The sequence below is a fragment of the Schistocerca serialis genome, chromosome 11, assembly GCF_023864345.2.
Source record: "Schistocerca serialis cubense isolate TAMUIC-IGC-003099 chromosome 11, iqSchSeri2.2, whole genome shotgun sequence".
NCBI classification, from domain to species: domain Eukaryota; kingdom Metazoa; phylum Arthropoda; class Insecta; order Orthoptera; family Acrididae; genus Schistocerca; species Schistocerca serialis.
Window position 1 is genome coordinate 207,495,576 of NC_064648.1, and position 24,169 is coordinate 207,519,744.

The 24,169-nt window shown below is 43.0% G+C and overlaps 1 protein-coding gene across 1 annotated transcript in view; it reads left to right on the forward strand.

The window, feature by feature from the left end:
* LOC126426662 (serine/arginine repetitive matrix protein 2-like) overlaps positions 1-24,169 on the forward strand; it is a 288,117-nt gene that overhangs the window by 46,454 nt on the left and 217,494 nt on the right. Inside the window, exons 4-5 of the mRNA XM_050088547.1 lie at positions 1,845-2,077; positions 12,405-12,954. Of these exons, the coding sequence (XP_049944504.1) occupies positions 1,845-2,077; positions 12,405-12,954 (783 nt within the window). The remainder of the gene's footprint in view (positions 1-1,844; positions 2,078-12,404; positions 12,955-24,169) is intronic.

A 24,169-nucleotide genomic window follows, 5' to 3' on the forward strand; every position in this document is an offset into this window, starting at 1 on the left:
TTTCGAGGACATTAAGGGGTTGGTATCTGGTTCCTGGTTCACGCCAGATGAAAACCCGGCGAGAATCACTGTTCAGACTATACCTGGACTCGTCCGTGAACATAACCTGGGACCACTGTTCCAATGAACATGCACTTCGTTCTTGATACCAGGCTTTACGGGCTCTCCTGAGACCAGGGGTCAGTGGAATGGACCTTGCAGGTCTCTGGGGGAAGCATAAACCGTGTCTGTTCAGTCGTCTGTAGTCTGTGTGTCTGGAGACAACTGTTCCAGTGGCTGCGGTAAGGTCCCGAGCGAGGCTACCTGCAGTACTCCGTGGCCGTCTGCGGGCACTGATGGTCAGATATCGGTCTTCTTGTGGTGCTGTACACTGCGGACGTCCCGTACTGTGGCGCCTGGACACGTTTCCTGTCTGCTGGAATCGTTGCCATAATCTCGAGGTCACACTTTGTGGCACACGGAGGGCCCGTGCTACGACCTGCAGTGTTTGACCAGCCTTCAGTCGCCCTAGTATTCTACCCCTCATAACGTCATCAATATGTGTTCTTTGAGCCATTTTCAACACACAGTCACCATTAGCACGTCTGAAAACGTCTGCACACTTACTCGCTGCACCGTACTCTGACAGCACCAACACACCTCTGCGTATGTGGACTGCTGCCAGCGCCACCGTGCGACGCCCGCAGGTCAAATGCACCGCACGGTCAGACCCCGACGTGATTTAAACCCGCAAACCACCCACCAGAGCGTAGTTTACCATGTATGAGCATTATCCTTAATTTATGAGCATGGGTGTAGATAACTGCATCATTTGCGGTAATTCTGAGGTTACTATTATTCCTGTCTGCACGTTCGTTAATAAACAATAGGAATAGCAAGGGTCCCACCTGAATTTGATTCTACTTCTGTCGATGCCTTCCCATTTAATATAACCGTCTGGGTCGTCCCTACAAAAGAAAGAAAGGAAAAAAAAAAGAAATCCTTAATTCAGTCATCAATTTCTCTAGAGCCGCTATACTTTCGTGCTTTCGATAATAAGCGTAGATGTGGTACTGAGTCAAATCTTTTTCGAAAATCGAGAAATACCGCATCTACCCGATCTGCCTTGATCCACAGCTTTCAGTATATCTGAGGAACGTGTTAGTGCGGTTTCACAACATCGGTGTTTTCGAAATCCGTGCTGGTTGTCATGAAGGAAATCATTCTGTTGCAGATACATCTTTGCATTTGGACTCAGCATACGTTTTGTGAGATTCCACAAGAAATGGACGTCAAAGATATTAGGCTGTGCTTCTGTGCATCACTTCTGCAACTTTTCTTGTAGACGGGTGTGAGCTGCGCTTTCTTCCAACCACTGGGCACGGTTTAGTTTCCGGGGGACCTACGGTGCGTTATAGCTAAAGAGGTGCTACCTCAGCAGCGAATTCGGCATACAGAGGTTCCATCAGGCTTCCGAGCTTTGTTCAGCTTTAACGATTTCATGATAATTAAGAAACAGTCTTGATTGCAAATTTCTCTTAATCGGACTGACCGGTTTCAATCTCTAAGGATCATCTTCAGAACGGCAGATGGACTTGCATGGAGCAGGCTGCGCCGATCCACGACGCTGAAGTCACTGCTGCCGTTCTGAAGATGTTCCTTAAGGATTGAAACCGGTCACTCCGATTAAAAGAAATTTGCCATCAAGACTGTTTTTTTTTTAATTATCATACTAACATAAGATCTGTGATAGTGTTTTCAGAAATTTCGTTTAACGGTTTCACCTATTCTCCTGCGCCACTGTGAGTAATATGTGACTCATTGTTGACGTTTCGCGATCTACAGGCGTCCTCCGCCTGTTGCAGGTCCTGGTTCGACGCCAGACAACGCTCGCCGCCGGGAGGCGTTCTTCCGCGACGGCCTCGCCGGGGCTTCCCCGGCCGGCGGCAGCGGCGGCGCCCCTGCCACCTGGCGGCGCAGCGCCGAACTGTCGCCGCCGCGCGCCGCGCACAACTCGCCGCCAGGCGGCAGCACTGCGGCGGCGCCGGGCGCGGGTGCTGACAGCTGGCGGCGCAGCGCGGAACTGCCCGCCACGACCGTGAGCGCTACCACGGCCGCGACCTCGACCTCGACCCCGACCACGACCTCTACCACGCCGACTGCGCACAACGTGACCGTGGTCAGTTCCGTAACGTCGCCTGGCTCACTCTATAGTACATACTAGAATCCACGCATTCCTTTCCATTAGCTAGCGCCTCATTAAACAGCTGGCCGCAAAAGGAGAAGGGAGCAGGGAGAGGAGGAGAGCAGGGTCAATTGCCATTCGCCCCCCTCCAACCACCCACCCACCCATTTGACCAACCATCCATGCTACTTTGATTTGTTTTAGTGCTATTTAGATTTCATCATTGTTCAAACAACACTCTGCTTCAGGTTAAATGGACCATCAAGCATAGTAAACTACGTCTGCCATTGCACCCTGTTTACATATGTCGATTACGGAGCTGCTCAGTGGATGTATTTTAAGGGTGAACAAATAAGAGCTTCTTGAAAGGGAAACTCCCCATCACGTAACCCTATGAAGGCGGTTTGCAGAAAATGTGGCATGCCATAAGGAAATTGCTGGGAATACTGCCGGACGAAATCATCCTGAGGCACGACGAAGACCACCTCTAGGCTGCCAATTGGACAGAGCTGACGCTTCGGCAATTCAGTCTGGAAACACTACAGTATCCCTTGTACAGCCTGAATCCTTCGTCGTGTGATTTTCACGTTGTCGGTGGCCTGAAGAAAAACGTGTCTGGCTGTTGGTTTCAGTCAGACAAAGAAGTGCAAGAGTGGGCCTGTGAGTGGCTGACCACATTCTATGAAATGGCAACTGATCATCTAAGCTCCCAGTGGGATAAGTACAGGGTGCACATAAAGTCTGGGAACACTTTCAATTATTCATTGCACAAGAACCAAACATTGTACTGGTATCATATACAGGGTGTTACAAAAAGGTACGGCCAAACTTTCAGGAAACATTCCTCACACATAAATAAAGAAAAGATGTTATGTGGACATGTGTCCGGAAACGCTTAATTTCGATGTTAGAGCTCATTTTAGATTCGTCAGTATGTACTGTACTTCCTCGATTCACCGCCAGTTGGCCCAATTGAAGGAAGCTAATGTTGACTTCGGTGCTTGTGTTGACATGCGACTCATTGCTCTACAGTACTAGCATCGAGCACATCAGTACGTAGCATCAACAGGTTAGTGTTCATCACGAACGTGGTTTTGCAGTCAGTGCAATGTTTACAAATGTGGAGTTGGCAGATGCCCATTTGATGTAGGGATTAGTACGGGGCAATAGCCGTGGCGCGGTACGTTTGTATCGAGACAGATTTCCAGAACGAAGGTGTCCCGACAGGAAGACGTTCGAAGCAATTGATCGGCGTCTTAGGGAGCACGGAACATTCCAGCCTATGACTCGCGACTGGGGAAGACCTAGAACGACGAGGACACCTGCAATGGACGAGGCAATTCTTCGTGCAGTTGACGATAATGTCAGCGTCAGAGAAGTTGCTGCTGTACAAGGTAACGTTGACCACGTCACTGTATGGAGAGTGCTACGGGAGAACCAGTTGTTTCCGTACCGGGTACAGCGTGTGCAGGCACTATCAGCAGCTGGTTGGCCTCCACGGGTACACTTCTGCGAATGGTTCATCCGACAATGTGTCAATCCTCATTTCAGTGCAAATGTTCTCTTTACGGATGAGGCTTCATTCCGACGTGATCAAATTGTAAATTTTCAGAATCCACATGTGTGGGCTGACAAGAACCCGCACGCAATTCTGCAATCACGTCATCGACACAGATTTTCTGTGAACGTTTGGGCAGGAATTGTTGGTGATGTCTCGATTGGGCCCCATGTTCTTCCACTTACGCTCAATGGAGCACGTTATCATGATTTCTAACGGGATACTCTACCTGTGCTGCTAGAACATGTGCATTTACAAGTACGACACAACATGTGGTTCATGCACGATGAAGCTCCTGCACATTTCAGTCGAAGTGTTCGTACGTTTCTCAACAACAGATTCGGTGACCGACAGATTGGTAGAGGCGGACCAATTCTGTGGCCTCCACGTTCTCCTGACCTCAACCCTCTTGACTTTCGCGCGCTATACGAGATTGGAATAATAGAGAATTGTGAAGGTGGTTTGATGAACCCTCTGCCAGGCACTTAAATGTGATTTGCAGAGTATCCATGTGGATGTAGATGTAGATGTTTGCCGGGTCACTCATGGTTCGCATATCGAATGTTCGTAAAAAAAAAAAAAAAAAAAAAAAAAAGCTTTCAGAGTGTCTCTTCAAAATGCAATATGTATGGCATCTGTACAATGTTTAGTTCTTGTGCAATAAATTTCCCAGACTTTATGTACTCCCTGTATAACAACGCATGTGGTGATTACTTTTGAATGGAACCATTCTTTGGTCCTTTTGTGACGAGTGTTGGGCTGTGACTTGACTGAGCTTTATGTTTTCTGTCCAGATCCTGAGGAACTTCACACAAGGTGCCTCATCCACTGTTTGTCAATTCAGCTCTATCTGTAGTACATTTAAATCATTTTTATTTGTTGTGTAATATGAGCTTTTGCTGTCAGATTCAAAATTTTGAGGAAGTTATCGATTTGAAAATAATTCTAACCTCTATGTGGATTGGGGTGCTGTGCCATTGTAACTGCCATTTTCAGTTTACATCATCGTGTAAAAATCTGTGGAACGACTAGAAATTCATAAAATGCAAGCTTTCCATGCTTTATTTCAATGTAAGCATGTACTGTCATGATAGTGTAAACTGAAACCAGCAGTTACAGTAAAAGACAATTAAACAGCTGCATGTCACTCATTTAAACATCTGATAAGTTTTTCTGACAGAACATGCTGTGATGTTCCTTGCTCCAACCTTTGCATGAACAATGAGTGTCTACAAATTCAGCGTACCGTCTGGCAACAGAACTGCCAGAGGCACGGTCCCTCCTGTACTTCATTTCGAAATGGCATTCAACTGTGGTAACGCACTTATGCTGGTGATCCTGAGCAGTGGAAAAAATTTTCTGCAGACTAATGTTTACCATTTTGTAAACAATGCTATAACTTCCATCAGGTGGTAGCTGAGGTAGTGACAATTGTTGCAGAGTGAAACACGGACATTAAAACTGTGTTCTAGACTGCGACTGGAAACTGGGACATTTGGCTTTTGCGGGCAAACACTTTGCTGACTGACCTGTCCTACTGCAATTCACAACTTCCCCTGACAGCTTTACTTCTGCCATCACCTCATCCCATATCTTCCAAAGCTGTAAGGCTGGGTCATAAACCATGCTCGGATAGTGCAATCGTTAGAGCAGTTGCCCATAAAAGGCATAGCTACCAAGTTCAGTCTCCAGTCTGGTGTACCGAAGTGAGAAGTTTCAAATCATTTCACACTGCTGCTGAGTGAAATTTCATTCTGAAAACTGTGAGAATTTGCATGTTGAACGATAAAATGGTAATAATCGTACACTACTGGCCATTAAAATTGCTACATCAAGAAGAAATGCAGATGACAAACGGGTATTCATTGGCAAATATACTATGCTAGAACTGACATGTGATTACATTTTCACGCAATGTGGGTGCATAGATCCTGAGAAATCAGTACCCAGAACAACCACCTCTGGCCGTAATAATGACCTTGATACGCCTGGGCATTGAGTCAAACAGAGCTCGGATGGCGTGTACAGGTACAGCTGCCCGTGCAGCTTCAACACGATACCACAGTTCACCGAGAGTAGTGACTGGCGTATTGTGACGAGCCAGTTGCTCGGCCACCATTGACCAGACGTTTCCTATTGGAAAGAGAACTGGAGTGTGTGCTGGGCAGAGCAGCAATCGAACATTTTCTGTATCCAGAAAGGCCCGTACAGGACCTGCAACGTGCGGTCGTGCATTATCCTGCTGAAATGTAGGGTTTCGCAGGGATCGAATGAAGGGTAGAGCCACGGGTCGTAACACATCTGAAATGTAACGTCCACTGTTCAAAGTGCCGTCAATGCGAACAAGAGGTGACCGAGACATGTAACCGATGGCACCCCATACCGTCACGCCGGGTGATACACCATTACCTTGATGACGAGTACACGCTTCCAGTGCGCGTTCACCGCGATGTTGCTAAACACGGATGCGACCATCATGATGCTGTAAACAGAACCTGGAGTCATCCGAAAAAATAACGTTTTGCCATTCGTGCACCCAGGTTCGTCGTCGAGTGCACCATCGCAGGCGCTCCTGTCTGTGATGCAGCGTCAAGGGTAACTGCAGCCACGGTCTCCGAGCTGATAGTCCGTGCTGCTGGAAATGTCGTTGAAATGTTCGTGCAGATGGTTGTTGCCTTGCAGACGTGGATCGAGACTTGGCTGCACGATCCGTTACAGCCATGCGGATAAGATGGCTGTCATCTCAACTGCTAGTGATACGAGGCCGTTGGGATCCAGCACGGCGTTCCGTATTACCCTCCTGAACCCACCGATTCCATATTCTGCTAACAGTCATTGGATCTCGACCGACGTGAGCAGCAATGTCGCGATACGATAAACCGCAATCGCGATAGGCTACAATCCGACCTTTATCAAAGTCGGAAACGTGATGGTACGCATTTCTCCTCCTTAGACGAGGCACACAACAACGTTTCACCAGGCAACACCTGTCTACTGCTGTTTGTGCATGAGAAATCGGTTGGAAACTTTCCTCATGTCAGCACGTTGTAGGTGTCGCCACTGGCACCAACCTTGTGTGAATGCTCTGAAAAGCCAATCATTTGCATATCGCAGCATCTTCTCCGTGTAGCTTTTACTTGTACTTATGTTGACAATGCAATGGCTTCCTTGCATCAGTGTTACACTTTGTGCTTCTGTGTAGTCTGGTGAAGGCCACCCGATGAAGTCTCTCACTGTTCAGAACTGGTGACTGCTTTTTGGGATGTTTTGTGATTATTATTGCAAAAAAGTAGAAGAAGAGAATTGGTTAGTTACACAGTCTTGATATTTTTTGGGAAATGTTGTTGATATGACTCCTCACTACTACTGTAAGATTCCTAAATCCACAACACCCATTGATATATTTATTTATACTTGTCTACATCTACATCCATACTCCGCAAGCCACCTGAAGGTGTGTGGCGGAGGGTGCGTTGAGCACCTCTATCGGTTCTCCCTTCTATTCCAGTCTCGTATTGTTCGTATTGTCGGTATGCCTCTGTGTGGGCTCTAATCTCTCTGATTTCATCCTCATGGTCTCTTCGCGAGATATACGTGGGAGGGAGCAATATACTGCTTGACTCTTCGGTGAAGGTATGTTCTCGAAACTTCAACAAAAGCCCGTACCGAGCTACTGAGCATCTCTCCTGCAGAGTCTTCCACTGGAGTTTATCTATCATCTCTGTAACGCTTTCGCAATTACTAAATGATCCTGTAACGAAGCGTGCTGCTCTCCGTTGGATCTTCTCTATGTCTTCTATCAACCCTATCTGGTATGGATCCCACACCGCTGAGCAGTATTCGAGCAATGGGCGAACAAGCGGACTGTAACCTACTTCCTTTGTTTTCGGATTGCATTTCCTTAGGATTCTTCCAGTGAATCTCAGTCTGGCATCTGATTTACCGACGACCAACTTTATATGATCATTCCATTTTAAATCACTCCTAATGCGTACTCCCAGATAATTTATGGAATTAGCTGCTTCCACTTTCTGACCTGCTATATTGTAGCTAAATGATAAGGGATCTATCTTTCTATGTATTTGCAGCACATTACACTTGTCTACATTGAGATTCAATTGCCATTCCCTGCACCATGCGTCAATTCGTTGCAGATCCTCCTGCATTTCGGTAAATTTTTCATTGTTACAACCTCTCGATACACCACAGCATCATCCGCAAAAAGCCTCAGTGAACTTCCGATGTCATCCACAAGGTCATTTATGTATGTTGTGAATAGCAACGGTCCTATGACACTACCCTGCGGCACACCTGAAATCACTGTTACTTCGGAAGACTTCTCTCCATTGAGAATGACATGTTGCGTTGTGTTATCTAGGAAATCTTCAATCCAATCACACAATTGGTCTGATAGTGCGTATGCTCTTAGTTTGTTCATTAAACGACTGTGGGGAGCTGTATCAAATGCCTTGAGGAAGTCAAGAAACACGGCATCTACCTGGGAACCCGTGTCTATGGCCCTCTGAGTCTCATGGATGAATAGTGTAAGCTGGGTTTCACACGATCGTCTTTTTCTAAACCCGTGCTGATTCCTACAGAGTAGATTTCTAGTCTCCAGAAAAGTCATTATACTCGAACATAATACGTGTTCCAAAATTCTACAACTGATCGATTTTAGAGATATAGGTGTATAGTTCTGCACATCAGTTCGACGTTCGTTCTTGAAAACGGCGACGACCTGTGCCCTTTTCCAATCTTTGGGAACACTATGCTCTTCTAGAGACCTACTGTACACCGCTGCAAGAAGGGGGCAAGTTCCTTGTGGTTACTGTTTGTCAAGGATTGCAGGGCCATGCTGGATGTTATGTCTGAGTTTTTTTTAAACTTTACAAATAACGAACACCTCGCCACATCAGTGTTGCCAACTTTGCACTAGGCAAAAACACTACAGTGCCATATTGAATACTGTACACCTCTGTGGTTGTCGAAGTGTTTGCTCGTTACTCCCACCAAAATTGTGGCGATACTGCTGCATCCAGCTGACGGATCCACTACGGACACTCGTGACATCAACCGAGTTACATGTCACAATTATGGCCCATCTTTTGATTCAAAATAACTTCCACAGAATTTTAAGTTTTGCTGATGATGAATTGTATGGCTAATTCAGTGCACCTAAATGACATTCAGAGCCACTCACAAATAGGCAGTTCTCTTTGAATGCAAATCATGTTTGTAATAGATTTATTGAAAGGCAGTGGGAGGGCTAAGAAAACAATGTTTACTAGAAAAATAAAAATCATACAGTACAGTAACATTCTGTTCATCAAATAATTACATTTGACCACAGGATTATGAAACTGAAATTAGATTTTGTGTAGGCAAAGTATTATGAGAGTTATCACTGTATCTTCGTCGACGTTTTGAGCAATTAATAGTAATCGAAACATTGCCTTTTAAGGAAATCTAGTTATAAGAATTGAGGTATTTTGTCCTTGTATTTGCCCTGAGATACAACTGACTCAAGAGACGTTTGTAAAACAGTGTCAAAATTAACTTCGGCAGCATTCTTGTATCAGGATTTACAGTACTGATTAATTGAAGGTGTCCCCAACACTACTTATTATATTAGTACAAGTAAGAGGTGGTTATGGCTTCCAACATATTTTAATAAAGATGGTGATCATTTTTAAAAGACAAACTTGAAAGAAATGAAGAAAACTGATCAAGTAAAAAGATTTATATGGAAAGGAATGGACAATTTCAGTCAACATTATGTAGCAGCAGAAAGACTTCCATGTAACTCTACAGGCAAATTTTACTTTGTGAACATTTTAGGTTATACTTTACAAAGGAGATTCCATCTGAAGCAGTCAGTTTTGAATAGACGGAGTGGTCGAATTGATCTCACATTTATGTAAATGGCAGCGAGTTCAACAGAGTTATGTAACAATCTCTGCTAACGAGGATACTGCATGTCACACATTTTTTACACTCTAGGAAACAGATTGCTCGCACTTGACCCACATAGCTAATGTGTTATGTCTAATCTCTGCTGACAATGATACAGTATGTCACACATTTTTGACAGTCTAGGAAACGGATTCCTCACACTTAACCCTTCACTGCATTGCTTTGCAGATGTGCAAAGCAAAGTTTCAACTCTCTTTTCGCCATTGTTCTTGAAGTTTAACGCTTGAAACTGCTTTGCTGATGTGCTATGTTGTATTATGACGGTAACTGATAAGATTCTGCCACTAGAATGTGCTACTGGGTGTATGGTGCGCCACTGTGTGTTGCTGTGAGTAGCATTGTAAGTCAGGCTGACATTGCTCTCTTTCGGCAATGATTGTTAGTAGTTGAATGGAAGAACACGTGAATGCAAAAAAATTGTAGTGCTTCTAAAACCTTTGGAGAGTATTCTGCTCCGTTCATCTCGTATTTCTGCTTATAAATTTGTGAGTAGTATACAAATGAATTTCGTTTGCTTATGTGCAGTAGTGCGTAATAATACTTCTATCCACAATCGAACGATGATAGTGTTTCCTTATTTCTGCTTTTTTCAAGTTTATTGTGATAATACGAGCGCTGTAACGGAGTCATTCTCGTATTTCGACAATGGACGACGTAAAGTGATGACGTATGAAGAATTTGTGGCCCTAGAGTGCCCTTCTGGCAGTGAAGACGAGTTCGATTTTGACAATTCACATGCAGACCCGACAGTAAACATAAATTATCTGGGATCTGCAGATAGTGATAGCTAATGTAGTTAATACACATAATTCAAATAATTATTGTTTGAAGGATGATGAGAATGAAGCTGTTGCTGATGCACGGACACCACAAGCTTTTGCATTGTGCAAAGTGTCAGTGACAAAAACTGCTTTCTTGCATTCCATAGTGTTTAAGACATGTGTCTTTCATTAATTTTCGAATATGTCATTAATTCTTTCATATCTGTTGTTAATTTGACACAAAAAAAAAATATTTTTGACAGTTAATAACCTTTTTGTGTGAAAACTTCACACAGTTTTGCATATGTGCAAAGTGTCACTTATGAGTGTATATGATAAGTTTCCCACAGTTTTGCATAAATGCAAACTGAATAAAAATAATTTTTTTTCTAAATTAAAAACATCTTTTTTTTTTAACGTTTTTCCTGACATCTACATCTGCATCTACGTGATTACTCTGCTATTCACAATAAAGTGCCTGGCAGAGGGCTCAATGAACCACCTTCAAGCCACCTTCACTCTCGAACGGCACGAGGGGAAACAAGCACTTAAATTTTCCAGTGGGAGACCTGATTTCTTTTATTTTATCGTGGTGATCATTTCTCCTTATGCAGGTGGGTGCCAACAGAATGTTTTTGCAATCGGAGGAGAAAACTGGTGACTGAACTTTCATGAGAAGATCCCGTCGCAACGAAAAACGCCTAGGTTTTAATGATTGCCACTCCAATTCACATATCATGTCTGTGACACTATCTCACCTATTTCGCGGTAATACAAAACGAGCTGCCCTTCTTTGTGCTTTTTCGATGTCATCTGTCAGTCCCACCTGATGCAAATCCCACACCGCACAGCAATACTCCAGAATAGGGCGGACAAGCGTGGTGTAAGCAGTCTCTTTAGTACACCTGTTGCACCTTCTGCCTGAACGCATGCGTGCACGCGCCGTAGCATGTTCTGTTTCTACATCTACATCTACGTGATTACTCTGCTATTCACAATAAAGTGCCTGGCAGAGGGTTCAATGAACAACCTTCAAGCTGTCTCTCTACCGTTCCACTCTCGAACGGAACGCGGGAAAAACGAGCACTTCAATTTTTCAGTGCGAGCCCTGATTTCTCTTATTTTATCGTGATGATCATTTCTCCCTATGTAGGTGGGTGCTAACAGTGTGCTCTTGCAATCTTAGGAGATAACTGGTGATTGAAATTTCATGAGAAGATCCCGTCGCGACGAAAAACGCCTTTGTTTTAGTGACTGCCGCTCCAATTCACGTATCATGTCTGTGGCACTATTTCACCTATTTCACGATAATATAAAACGAGCTGCCCTTCTTTGTACTTTCTCGATGTCATCCATCAGTCCCACCTGATGTCGATCCCACACCGCACAGCAGTACTCCAGAATGGTGTAAGCAGTCTCTTTGGTAGACCTGTTGCACCTTCTGAGTGTTCTGCCAATGAATCGCAGTCTTTGGTTTGCTCTACCCACAATATTATCTATTTGATCGTTCCAATTTAGGTTATTTGTAATTGTAATCCCTAAGTATTTATTTGAATTTACAGCCTTCAGATTTGTGTGACTTATCACCTAATCGAAATGTAGTGGATTACTTTTAGTACTCTAGTGAATAACTTCACACTTTTCTTTATTCAGTGTCAATTGCCACTTTTCGCACCATACAGATATGTTATTTAAAACATTTTGCAATTCGTTTTGGTCATCTGATGACTTTACAAGACGGTAATTGACAGCATCATCTGGAAACAATGTAAGACGGCTATTCAGATTGTCTCCTACGTCGTTAATATCCATGAACAATTTGAAATACAAAAAAAAAAAAAAATATTTTAACTTCTAAAAAAAAAGTGTGTAATGAAGGGTTAACTCACACAGCTGATGTGTTATGCCTGCAGAAAACTAGAACCCTACATGCCACATCTTATTACAGGTCACCAAACGAGTGCTGTGGGTGGCCGAGACAGAGCCGGCGGCAGCAGAAAAACCGCAGCCTGCGACAGCAGGTGACGGAGGAGCGGCCGACCCGTCGTCTCCGCCAAAGTCCGCCCGCGTCTTCATCTCGCTCAGCCCCCGCTCCGTCGAGAAGCTCGTCTCCGGGCAGCGGGGTCCCAGAGCTGACACGAAGAGTGCTCCCGTGACACGGCCCCAGCAGAACGGCAATGCAGCGACCGACAGAGCCGGCGACACCTCGAGACCGGCGGTCGGCCGCGACAGGCCGGATGGAGCTGCCGGCTCCCCGGCCGGACGGCGACCTGGGCCGCGACCGGCGGTCCCCGCGGTGAAGCCCTCCGTGACTCCGAGGAAGGACACCGTCGCACCAGATCGCACTGCGGCGGTGTCCCGAGAAGATTCCGTGCCGCAGGGGAAAGTGTCGAGCCCTGCAGAGCTGGCAGGTCCGAGAGGAGGTTCGCTGGCGAAGGCTCCCGGTAAAGCACAGAGACCTGAACCTGGTGCGAATCTGCCCACCACTCCTAAGACAGGTACGTACTCTCACAGCCAGTCTGCATCTCTTAATTAGATTGGATTAGTTTTTTTCCATAGATCTGTGGTGAGGAGATCATTGTGGATGTGGAACATTCAGTCTCTCTCTTTATAGATTTAGAAAAGGCTTTTGACGGAGTTCAGTGGAACAAGCTGATGGATATCTTGAAGAGGAAAGGAGTAGATTGGAAAGAGAGACGACTGATACAGAATCTATATTTACACCAGAAAGTAAGGATAAGGATTGCAAATGAAATGTCAGAAGGAAGCAGCATTGGATGAGGTGTTAGACAAGGTTGTTGCCTTTCCCCACCGTTGTTTAACGCATACCTTGAAGAGATTATTGCGAATAGTTTAGATGGGAAAAGAGGAATATGTATTGGTGTAAAGAGAATAGAATGTATAAGATTTGCTGATGACATGGTATTACTGGCAGAAAGTGAGTGGACAGTGAATAACATGCTCAAAGATGTGAATGGAGCTTGTGTGGAATATGGGATGCAAAAAAACACAGCAAAAACAAAGAGTATGGTCATCAGTACAAGACGCAGACTGTCCAATATTAAAATAGGACAATCTACCACTAGCCAAGTAAGCGCATTTAAATATCTCGGAAGCACAATAACTGAAGACTTGAGATGTCACCAGGAGGTGAAAACTCTAATTGCCATAGCGAAGGAGGCATTCAATAGAAAGAGGAGACTCTTATGTGGCAAATTAGATAAAGGACTAGGGAAAAGGCTTGGCAAATGTTTTGTCTGGAGTGTGGCACTATATGGGGCAGAAACATGGACACTGAGACGAGAGGATGAAAAAAGGTTAGAAGCATTTGAGATGTGGATGTGGAGGAGAATGGAGAGAATAAGCTGGATGGAAAGAGTGAGTAATGAAAGAGTATTGGAAAGGGTTGGTGAGAGAAGATGTCTGCTGAAGGTTGTAAGAGAAAGGAAAAAGAACTGGTCGGGACATTCATTGAGAAGGGAGTGCTTGCTAGTAGATGCTTTGGAAGGATTGGTTTGTGGGAGGAGACTGAGAGGAAGAAGGAGATTCAAGATGATAGACGACATGAAGGGAAGAGGAATTATGTAGACGTGAAGAGGACGGCAGAAGACCGGACAGCCTGGAGAACTACATTGTGAAAAGCTGCCTTTTGGCAGAACACTGATGATGATGATTTGAAAAAAAGCTGAAATAACAATACTAATAGTAAATAGTAATAGTATGAATATATATAATACATCATTTGTTTCTATTAAAAAAATTCGTCAATGGAGTAGAAGGAGTTGGCCACTAGTAAGTCTTTCAGGCTCCTTTTTAAACTGATGTTTATTTGCAACAAAATTTTTTTTGTTTGCTGGCAAATTACTGAAGATGAGTGTTCCTGAGTAGTGGACCCCTTTTTGAACTAAAGTAAGTGCTTTTAAGTCCTTGTGCAGATCATTTTTGTTCCTGGTATTGTATGTGTGAACTGAGTTGTTTGTTGGAAAAAGAGATATTATTTAGGACAAATTTCATTAAGGAGAAAATATACTGAGGGGCAGTGGTTAGTATACCCAGTTCTTTGAAGAGGTTTCTACAGGAAGTCTGTGAATTTACTCCACAAATAATATGTATTACACGCTTTTGGACTCAGAAAACTTTTATTTGACTTGAAGAGTTACCCCAAAATACAGGGTGATTCAAAAAGAATACCACAACTTTAAAAATGTGTATTTAATGAAAGAAACATAATATAACCTTCTGTTATACATCCTTACAAAGAGTATTTAAAAAGGTTTTTTTTTTCACTCAAAAACAAGTTCAGAGATGTTCAATATGGCCCCCTCCAGACACGAGCAATATCAACCCGATACTCCAACTCGTTCCACACTCTCTGTAGCATATCAGGCGTAACAGTTTGGATAGCTGCTGTTATTTCTCGTTTCAAATCATGAATGGTGGCTGGGAGAGGTGGCCAAAACACCATATCCTTAACATACCCCCATAAGAAAAAATCGCAGGGGGTAAGATCAGGGCTTCTTGGAGGCCAGTGATGAAGTGCTCTGTCACGGGCTGCCTGGCGGCCGATCCCTCGCCTCGGGTAGTTGACGTTCAGGTAGTTACGGACAGATAAGTGCCAATGTGGTGGCGCTCCATCCTGCTGAAATATGAATTGTTGTGCTTCTTGTTCGAGCTGAGGGAACAGCCAATTCTCTAACATCTCCAGATACTGTAGTCCAGTTACAGTAGCACCTTCGAAGAAAAAGGGACCAAAAACTTTATTGGCTGAAATGGCGAACAAATGTACAACTAAATGAAACTTTATAGCTCCCTTAATTCGCCGACAGATAGTGATTAGCTCTGCCTTTTGTCGTTGCAGAGTTTTAAATTCCTAAAGTTGTGGTATTCTTTTTGAATCACCCTGTATTATACCGTATGACATTATGGAATGAAAGTAGGCAATGTATGCAAGCTTTTTCATTTCTATGTCGCCTATGTCTGCTAACACTCGAATTGCAAATACAGATTTGTTAAGGTGTTTCTGCAGTTCTGTGGTGTGCTCCTCCCAACTGAATTTATTATCAAGTTGTAATCCCAGGAATTTAAGACTGCCAACCTCTTCTATCTGCTCTTCTTCATACTTTACACATATGCTGGGTGGAAACCTCTTACAGGTTCTGAATTGCATATAGTGAGTCTTTTCGAAGTTTAATGTCAGTGATTTGGCTTTAAACCATTTATTAATATCCATGAAAATATCATTAGCAGATCTTTCTAGAACTACACTTGACATGCTATTTATTGCAATATTGGTGTCATCTGCAAACAAAACGAACTCTGCTTCTGGCAGTGTAACTGATGAGAGATCATTAATGTACACAAAAAAAAGCAATGGCCCTAAGATGGATCCTTGTGGGACACCACATGTATTTCTTCCCATTCTGATGACGACTGATGACTTAATTCACTAGTCCCTTGCATTGAAACCCTTTGTTTCCTGTTAGTGAGGTATGACTTAAACCATTTTGCAGCACTGCCCGTGACACCATAGAATTCTAATTTATTTAAAAGGATGTTGTGGTTCACACAATCGAATGCCTTTGACAAATCACAGAAAATACCTGCTGCTTGTAACTTGTTATTTAATGAATTAAGTACATTTTCACTGTATGTGTAAATAGCCTTCTCGATATCAGAACCCTTCAGAAATCCAAACTGTGTTCTTGATAATATGTTATTTGTGGTTAGATGGTTGAGAAGCTGCCCGTACATTACTTTCTCTAAAATTTTTGAGAATGCTGGCACCTTTCTAGTATAACCCTACTCTGTTAAAACACTACCAAAATTTAGACGTTTCCATAAAATTCATTCAGCGGGTGGCCTACTTGGCAGATTAACACAAAAACATCACTGTATGCCAGCAATGAATCGTACATTGTTAAATCAGTAATAAAAACTCATTACTTCAGCATCTACATGTATATCCACATCTGTACTCCACAAGCCCTCTTACAGTGTGTGACAGAGAGTACTTTCTGTACTGTGTCACTTCGTCCTTTTGCTGTTCCAGTCCTGCTTTGTTCATGGGAAGAATGATTGCTGGTAAACTTCTGTGTGGGCTCAAATATCTCTTACTTTAACTCAATGCTCTATTTGTGAGGTATATGTAGGAGAGAGCAATGTATTTGTTTACTCTTCTAGAGACATCTCTCTCTGAATTTCTACGACAAACCTCATGATGATCCAGAGCACCACTCCTCCAGCATCTGCTGCTGGAGTTGAGGTAGCATCTCGATGACACTTTCATGCCTACTAAATGAACCTATGATAAAATATGCTACTCGTTTTTTGGATCTTCTCTGTTTCCTCTATCAGACCTACACTATGTGATCAAAAGTATCCCCAAAAACATACGTTTTTCATATTAGGTGCATTGTCTTGCCACCTACTGCCAGGTACTCCATATCAGCAACATCAGTACTCATTAGACATAGTGAGAGAGCAAAATGGGGTGCTCTGCAGAACTCACGGACTTCAGAACGTGCTCAGGTGATTGGGTGTCACTTGCGTCATACATCTGTATGCGAGATTTCCGCATCCCTAAACATCCCTAGGTCCACAGTTTCCGATGTGATAGTGAAGTGGAAACGTGAAGGCACACGTACAGCACAAAAGCGTACAGGCCGACCTCGTCTGTTGGCTGACAGAGATCGTCGACAGTTGAAGAGGGTCGTAATGTGTAATAGGCAGACATCTATCCAGACCATCACACAGGAATTCCAAACTGCATCAGGATCCACTGCAAGAACTATGACAGTTAGGCGGGAGGTGAGAAAACTTGGATTTCATTGTCGAGTGGCTGTTCATAAGGCACACATCATGACGGTAAATATCAAACGACGCCTCACTTGGTGTAAGGAGAGTAAACACTGGATGATCGAACAGTGGAAAAATGTTGTGTGGAGTGACGAAACACGGTACCCAATGTGGCAATATGATGGCAGGGTGTGGGTTTGGCGAATGCTCTGTGAACATCATCTGCCAGCGTGTGTATTGCCAACAGTAAACGGAGGCGGTGGTGTTATGGTGTGGTAATGTTTTTCATGGGGGGGGGGGGCTTGTACCCCTTGTTGTTTTGCATAGAGTATCACAGCACAGGCCTACATTGATGTTTTAAGCACCTTCTTGCTTCCCACTGTTGAAGAGCAATTCTGGGATGGCGATTGCATCTTTCAACACGATCGAGCACCTGTTCATAGTGCATGGCCTGAGGCGGAGTGGTTACACGACAATAACATCCCTGTAATGGACGGGCTTGCACAGAATTCTGACCTGTATCCTGTAGTACACCTTTGGGATGTTTTGGAATGCTGACTTCGTGACAGGCCTCACCGACTGACATCGATGCTTGTCATCAGTGCAGCACTCCATGAAGAATGGGCTGCCCTTCCGCAAGAAACCTTCCAGCACCTGATTGGGCATATACCTGCGAGAGTGGAAGCTGTCATCAAGGCTAAGGGTGGGCCAACACCGTATTGAATTCCAGCATTACTAATGGAGAATGCCAGGCAGTGGTTAAATCATTTTCAGCCAGGCATCCATATACTTTCAGTCACACAGTGTATCTCCCTATTCAAATACGCAAGCCCATACCAGTGTTTTTGGCACTTCAACGTAGTTACGTTAGCTGCTAATGCATCGTGTATACCAATGGTATTAATGCCTTCAGCATCAGCTGAGGCCTGAGGATCGTGTATCGAAGGGCCGAAACTGGTAGCTGTATGATAAATGGCATCGTAAGATCGGCTGTACGTGTTTCATTTTCTTACAATTTTACTGGGTAACCCTGATCCTTCGTGTTCTGTGGCATAGGACTTCTGTCCAGACACAGGTTAGGTGGTCGGCATTGTGATTTGCACAAGTTGGAGGTGGTTTTGCCAGCAGATGGGGAAGAGAGTGTACCTGATATGAATCGGAGGCTGAGGAGCAGTATTCAAGTGTTGGTTGAACGAGTATTTTGTGAGCTGGCTCCTTTCTGAGTGAACTACATTTCCTCAGAATTCTTCCAAATCTATTTGGTATCTGCCTTAATTGTGGCTGATTTTATGCAGTTGTTCCTCTTCAGATCACTTCGTACACATATGTATATAGACTGAAGCAGTGAGTGAAAACTTGTGCCGAGGCCAGGAATCGAACCCCGCTCTCCTGCTTGTTAGACATGTGCGTCAGCCACTAAGACACCTCAGTACAGTGGTTCACACAACTGCACAGATAACCCTGGCACGCCTCCCTCCTTGATCCAAATTCTTACTGCCTCCCACGTCTACTTAAAATTCCCCCTTACACATGAACGGAATTGTCGAGGCTCTCCATGTTCTGGAATAGCATCTCTGCATCAAACATAAGTGGGAGATCCAGCCAAACTTTGTACGAATTTGCCCTCACCGCTTCAGTCTACACTACTGTCCATTAAAATTGCTACACCATGAAGATGACGTGCTACACATCTGAAATTTAACTGACAGGTAGAAGATGCTGTGATATCCAAATGATTAGCTTTCCAGAGCATTCACACAAGGTTGGCACCGGTGGCGACACCTACAACGTGCTGACATGAGGAAAGTTTCCAACCGATTTCTCATACACAAACAGCAGTTGACCGGCGATGCCTGGTGAAACGTTGTTGTGATGCCTCGTGTAAGGAGGAGATATGCGTACCATCACGTTTCCGACTTTGATAAAGGTCGGATTGTAGCCTATCGCGATTGCAGTTTATCGTATCGCGACATTGCTGTTTGTGTTGGTCGAGATCCAATAACTGTTAGCAGAATATGGAATCGGTGAGTTCAGGAGGGTAATACGGAACTCTGTGCTGGATCCCAACAGCCTCGTATCACTAGCAGTCGAGATGACAGGCATCTTATCCGCATGGCTGTAATGGATCGTGCAGCCACGTCTTGATCCCTGAGTCAACAGTTCGACGATGTTTGCAGCTCCACGGACTATCAGCTCGGACACCGTGGCTGCGGTTACCCTTGATGGTGCATCACAGACAGGAGCGCCTGAGATGGTGTACTCGATGACGAACCTGGGTGCACGAATGGCAGAACGTCACTTCTTCGGATGAATCCAGGTTCTGTTTACAGCATCACGATGGTCGCATCCATGTTTGGCGACATCGCAGTGAACGCACATTGGAAGTCTGTGTTCGTCATCGCCATACTGGCGTATCACCTGGCGAGATGTTATGGTGTGCCATTTGTTACACGTCTCGGTCACCTCTTGTTCGCATTGACGGCACTTTGAACAGTGGATGTTATGTTTCAGATGTGTTACGACCCATGGCTCTATGCTTCATTCGATCCATGCGAAACCGTACATTTCAGCAGGATAATGCACGACCGCATGTTGCAGGTCCTGTACGGGCCTTTCTGGATACAGGAAATGTTGGATTGCTGCCCTGGACAGCACATTCTCCAGATGTCTCACCAATTGAAAACGTCTGGACAACAGTGGCCGAGCAACTGGCTCCTCACAATACGCCAGTCACTACTCTCGATGAACTACGGTATCGTGTTGAAGCTGCATGGGCAGCTGTACCTGTACATGCAATCCAAGCTCTCTTTGACTCGATGCCCAGGCGTATCGAGGCCGTTATTACGGTCAGAGGCGGTTGTTCTGGGTACTGATTTGTCAGGATCTATGCACCCAAATTGCGTGAAAATGTAATCACACGTCAGTTCTAGTATAATATATTTGTCCAATGAATACCCGTTTATCAGCTGCATTTCTTCTTGGTGTAGCAATTTTAATGGCCAGTAGTGTATATCCATAAAATACATAAACATTAAAGTTTCTTCAATTTTTTGGTCCTGTCCTCCTCAGTTGCGCGGTCCATAAGTGAAAATCATCAACATACCGTAGTATTAAAGTTTCTGATGAAATTGTCTCATTTCATTCTTGTAGATATTTTATGGAAATAATTGTTTGCAGTGACTGTCCTACAATTCCGTAATTGTACTATAAAACATCTTTCTGTCTATGTATGTACAATACATTGTGTTGGTTTATGTTGACACTCGATTGCGACTCCCTGCACAAAGTATCAGTTGCCTGTAGGTCTTCCTACATTTAACTACAATTGTTTGGTGTTGTGACTTCTCTGTATACAACAGCACCTGCCTAATGGAACTTCCAACATTATCTCCTGGGTCATGTATGTATATTGTGAAAAGTGATGGTCCTGTAAAATTCCTTTGGGGCACGCCTGAAGTAACTTGTCGGTTGAAGACTTCTCTCTGCTGACAATGAGATGTGTTCTGTTTGCTAGAAACTCCTCAATCCAATCACACAGTTGGTCTGATATTTCACATGCTTTCATTTTGTTGATTGAATGATGGTGTAGAACTGTGTTGAATGCCTTCCGGAAGTCAAGGCTCACGGTATATACCTGGGCACCCATACCTGCTGCTTTCTGGGTCTCAAGTATGAGCAGAGTGAGCTGGGTTATACGCAACCATCATTGTCAGAACCCCTGTTGATTCCTAAATAGAAGTGCATGGCAGAGGGCACTTCCCATTCTGCCACGATTAAGGCTTCTTCCCATTGCATTCGCATGTGGAGAGTGCAGGAATGAAGTTTTTCAGTCATACAGTGAAGGCTTTCATAAGCGGTTCTCGGAATTACTGGTGAATCAACCGGTCTCCAGAAATGTCATAATTCATGAGTACAAAATGTATTCCCAAATTCTACAAAAGACATAGGTCACACAGAGATGTAGGTGTATAGTTTCTTGCACCTGTTTGACGATCCTTCTTGAAAAAGGTAATGACCTGTGCTCTTTTTCTAATCGTGAGGAATGCTCCACTCCTCAAGAGACCTGTGGTACACTAGCGGTAGAACAGGAGCAAGTCGTTCTGCGTACTCTGTGTAGGGTCAAACTGGTATCTTGTTAGTTAAAGTGGCCTTTCCTCTGTTGAGCAATTTCAGGTATTTAGTCACTTATTTCGATATCTGCTGTTTTGTCATTCATGTGACGATTTAAAGGGAGAATTACACTACTCGTAAAAGACAGAAGTACTCGTGTTCTCCAAGGAAACAGAAGAAATAAACATTAAAATACAATAAAACATACAAGATCTTGCACATAGGACATAATATAACTGGAGATGGAAGAAGCAAAGAAGACATAAAAGAAAGAATTATAGAAACAAAAGCAACGTTCAAAAGTAAAAAAATTATTCAATCAACAGAAATAAAGAAGTGAGAAAAAAGACAGTTAAGAGCTACATTTGGTGTGCAGCATTGCATGGCTGTGAAACGTACAATACACAAAAACAGAAAGAGATCTAGTGAAGTATTTGAGACATGGAGCTGGAGACATTTATTAAAGTAAACAGGTAAAACCACTTACCAGGAAGTCCTGCATATAACTGGTAAAGAAAGTTCATTTAGAAAAAAAAGTTGAGTGAAGAAGACATGAGTTGATTGGTCAACAATACAACACAATGATTTCCTTGGAAATGTCCTAGAAGAAACATTATGAAGGAAGATAGCTCAAGGAAGACTGCAATGGAATTTTTGAAACAAGCTACACATAATGCATGTTTCTCTAATTGTGCAGAAATATAGAAATTAGTTTCTAATAGATCTAGATAGACAGCTAAATACCAGTCGAAAGATTGATGATGACGATGCGAAGAAGATACTTAATATGGTTGAAGGATTAACTGGTCCTGGGTTCTTATTTCAAATTAACCTCACACACTTTTAATTTATTTTTATGCAGGTGCAAGGCATAATTATGAATTCCTTCACAGCTAAAAACTGACCCACATATCGACTTGGACAAATACATAGCGTGCTAAGGACAAACCTAAAGTGAACTGAACTATTCGGTTGCAGCTGCAATAACTTTCGACACTGTACATAACTTTGTTGTTTGTTACAGCTTAAGTTATAATTAGATTTGTGTAATACGTGTAATTTCATAATAGATTTTTAATAGAGATTTCTAGATATTTTTAACTAACAAAATTAAAATTATAATTTTTATAACATTTCCTGGTAATGCCAGAATTACAAACATTTATATATGCATCTTTCATTTATTCTAATTTAATAATTTCCTAATTTTCTAAGGGCTTCAGTATTTGCCTACATATGTTCAGGCTTTTATTATTGGATTTTGTTTTAAAGTAAAAATAATTTTTATTGTCTTTTTAGGAGAAATGTAACATTTAAGTGATTGAGCAATGTACTGGTCTGTAGAAAAATGTATTACAGGTAGATAGTAATTTTTCCAATCAATAGATTGAAATTACAAATGAAAGAAATATCCCTGAAAACCAATAAAAATGCTGAAGTATCAATGCTGAAAGATAATGAAAATACTGGAGAGAGAAATCACAAATATGAAGTATGCAGCGTGTATTGTGTTGTGTACTAGTTTTGTATATCATGTCCTACAATAGTACTTGACACTGACATTTACATTATGCATCATAACTATACTGACTCATTAGAATAATAGGTGTCAATGTAAGTCTTAAACAATGTCATCGTGTAACTTCAGAAATGCGCACTAGAAGTCTGTAGGAAAAATAATATCCTCAATAGTATTTTCCCTCTACACTCTTTGAGAATTGGCTAAATTGCAATGTTACAAAGCACGTTGGTCAGCCTTTCTAGAACAAACTTGCACATTTCAGTCGTAGTAACAGGGGTGCATTACATTGGTCTACGTCTCTGAGCAGCACAATCCTCTGATACATCAATGGACGGAATTTTTGTTTGATGTGATGAATGGCAGCTTGCTCTAAATGTGTAAAAATGTAAGTTAACTCATACGAGTAGGAAAAACAATCAGTCGCGTAATGTTTACGTGAAGATATGTTTCAGCTGAGACAGAAACTATATGTAATACTTTTATCTGTTACTGGCCAATTTTAACCTCATGGTCACTATCAAGTACTTGCATGTAAGTGGTCTATATACATCTACTGTTTGTAGAAAATACATGACGTCAAAAAACTGAATACTGGTAAGAATGCTAAGGCGTGATCCAGCCAGCCTGTGAACTATATGCCATGGCATGACGACACTGGCTGAAACATGCATTGGCATTCTTCCTAATATTTTATTTTTTTGATTTCATGTATTTTGTACAAAAAATGGGCTTATGACCACTTACATGCAAGTATTTGATAAAGAAATAAACAATTTTTACAGCCTTCAGTTGCAAGGTAACTTTTACTCGTTTGCCTAGGTTTCGATTCCAGTAATGGAATCTTCTTCAGAACCTATAAATTAAACCACATACGGACATATATTACTCACTGAAATGCATCATCAGTCTAATGACTGAATAATAAAGAAATCGTGATACTTACAAAAAATTAAATTATTTTGAGAGCCAAACACTGGCCATGTCACAGAATTAAAAATTAAAACAATAAAGACGCATAATCGTAAGATTATGTCTGTCAAAATTAAAACCATTAAGGCGAACGTAGACGAAGCTACGCCGGCCAGATCACGTGTGCTGAATGTCCTTCTTATTACATCGGCCAGACAGGAAGGGCCCTGTCTGTTAGGTTTAAAGAGCATCTGCCAACAAAAAGCAATGATGGAACATGAGGATCTACATTTGCTGAACATCTGGTCCAAAAGGCGCATGCTCCCAAGGCTCTAAAAGACGGAGAGCTTTTGCATAATGAAGTCAAGGGATGCAGG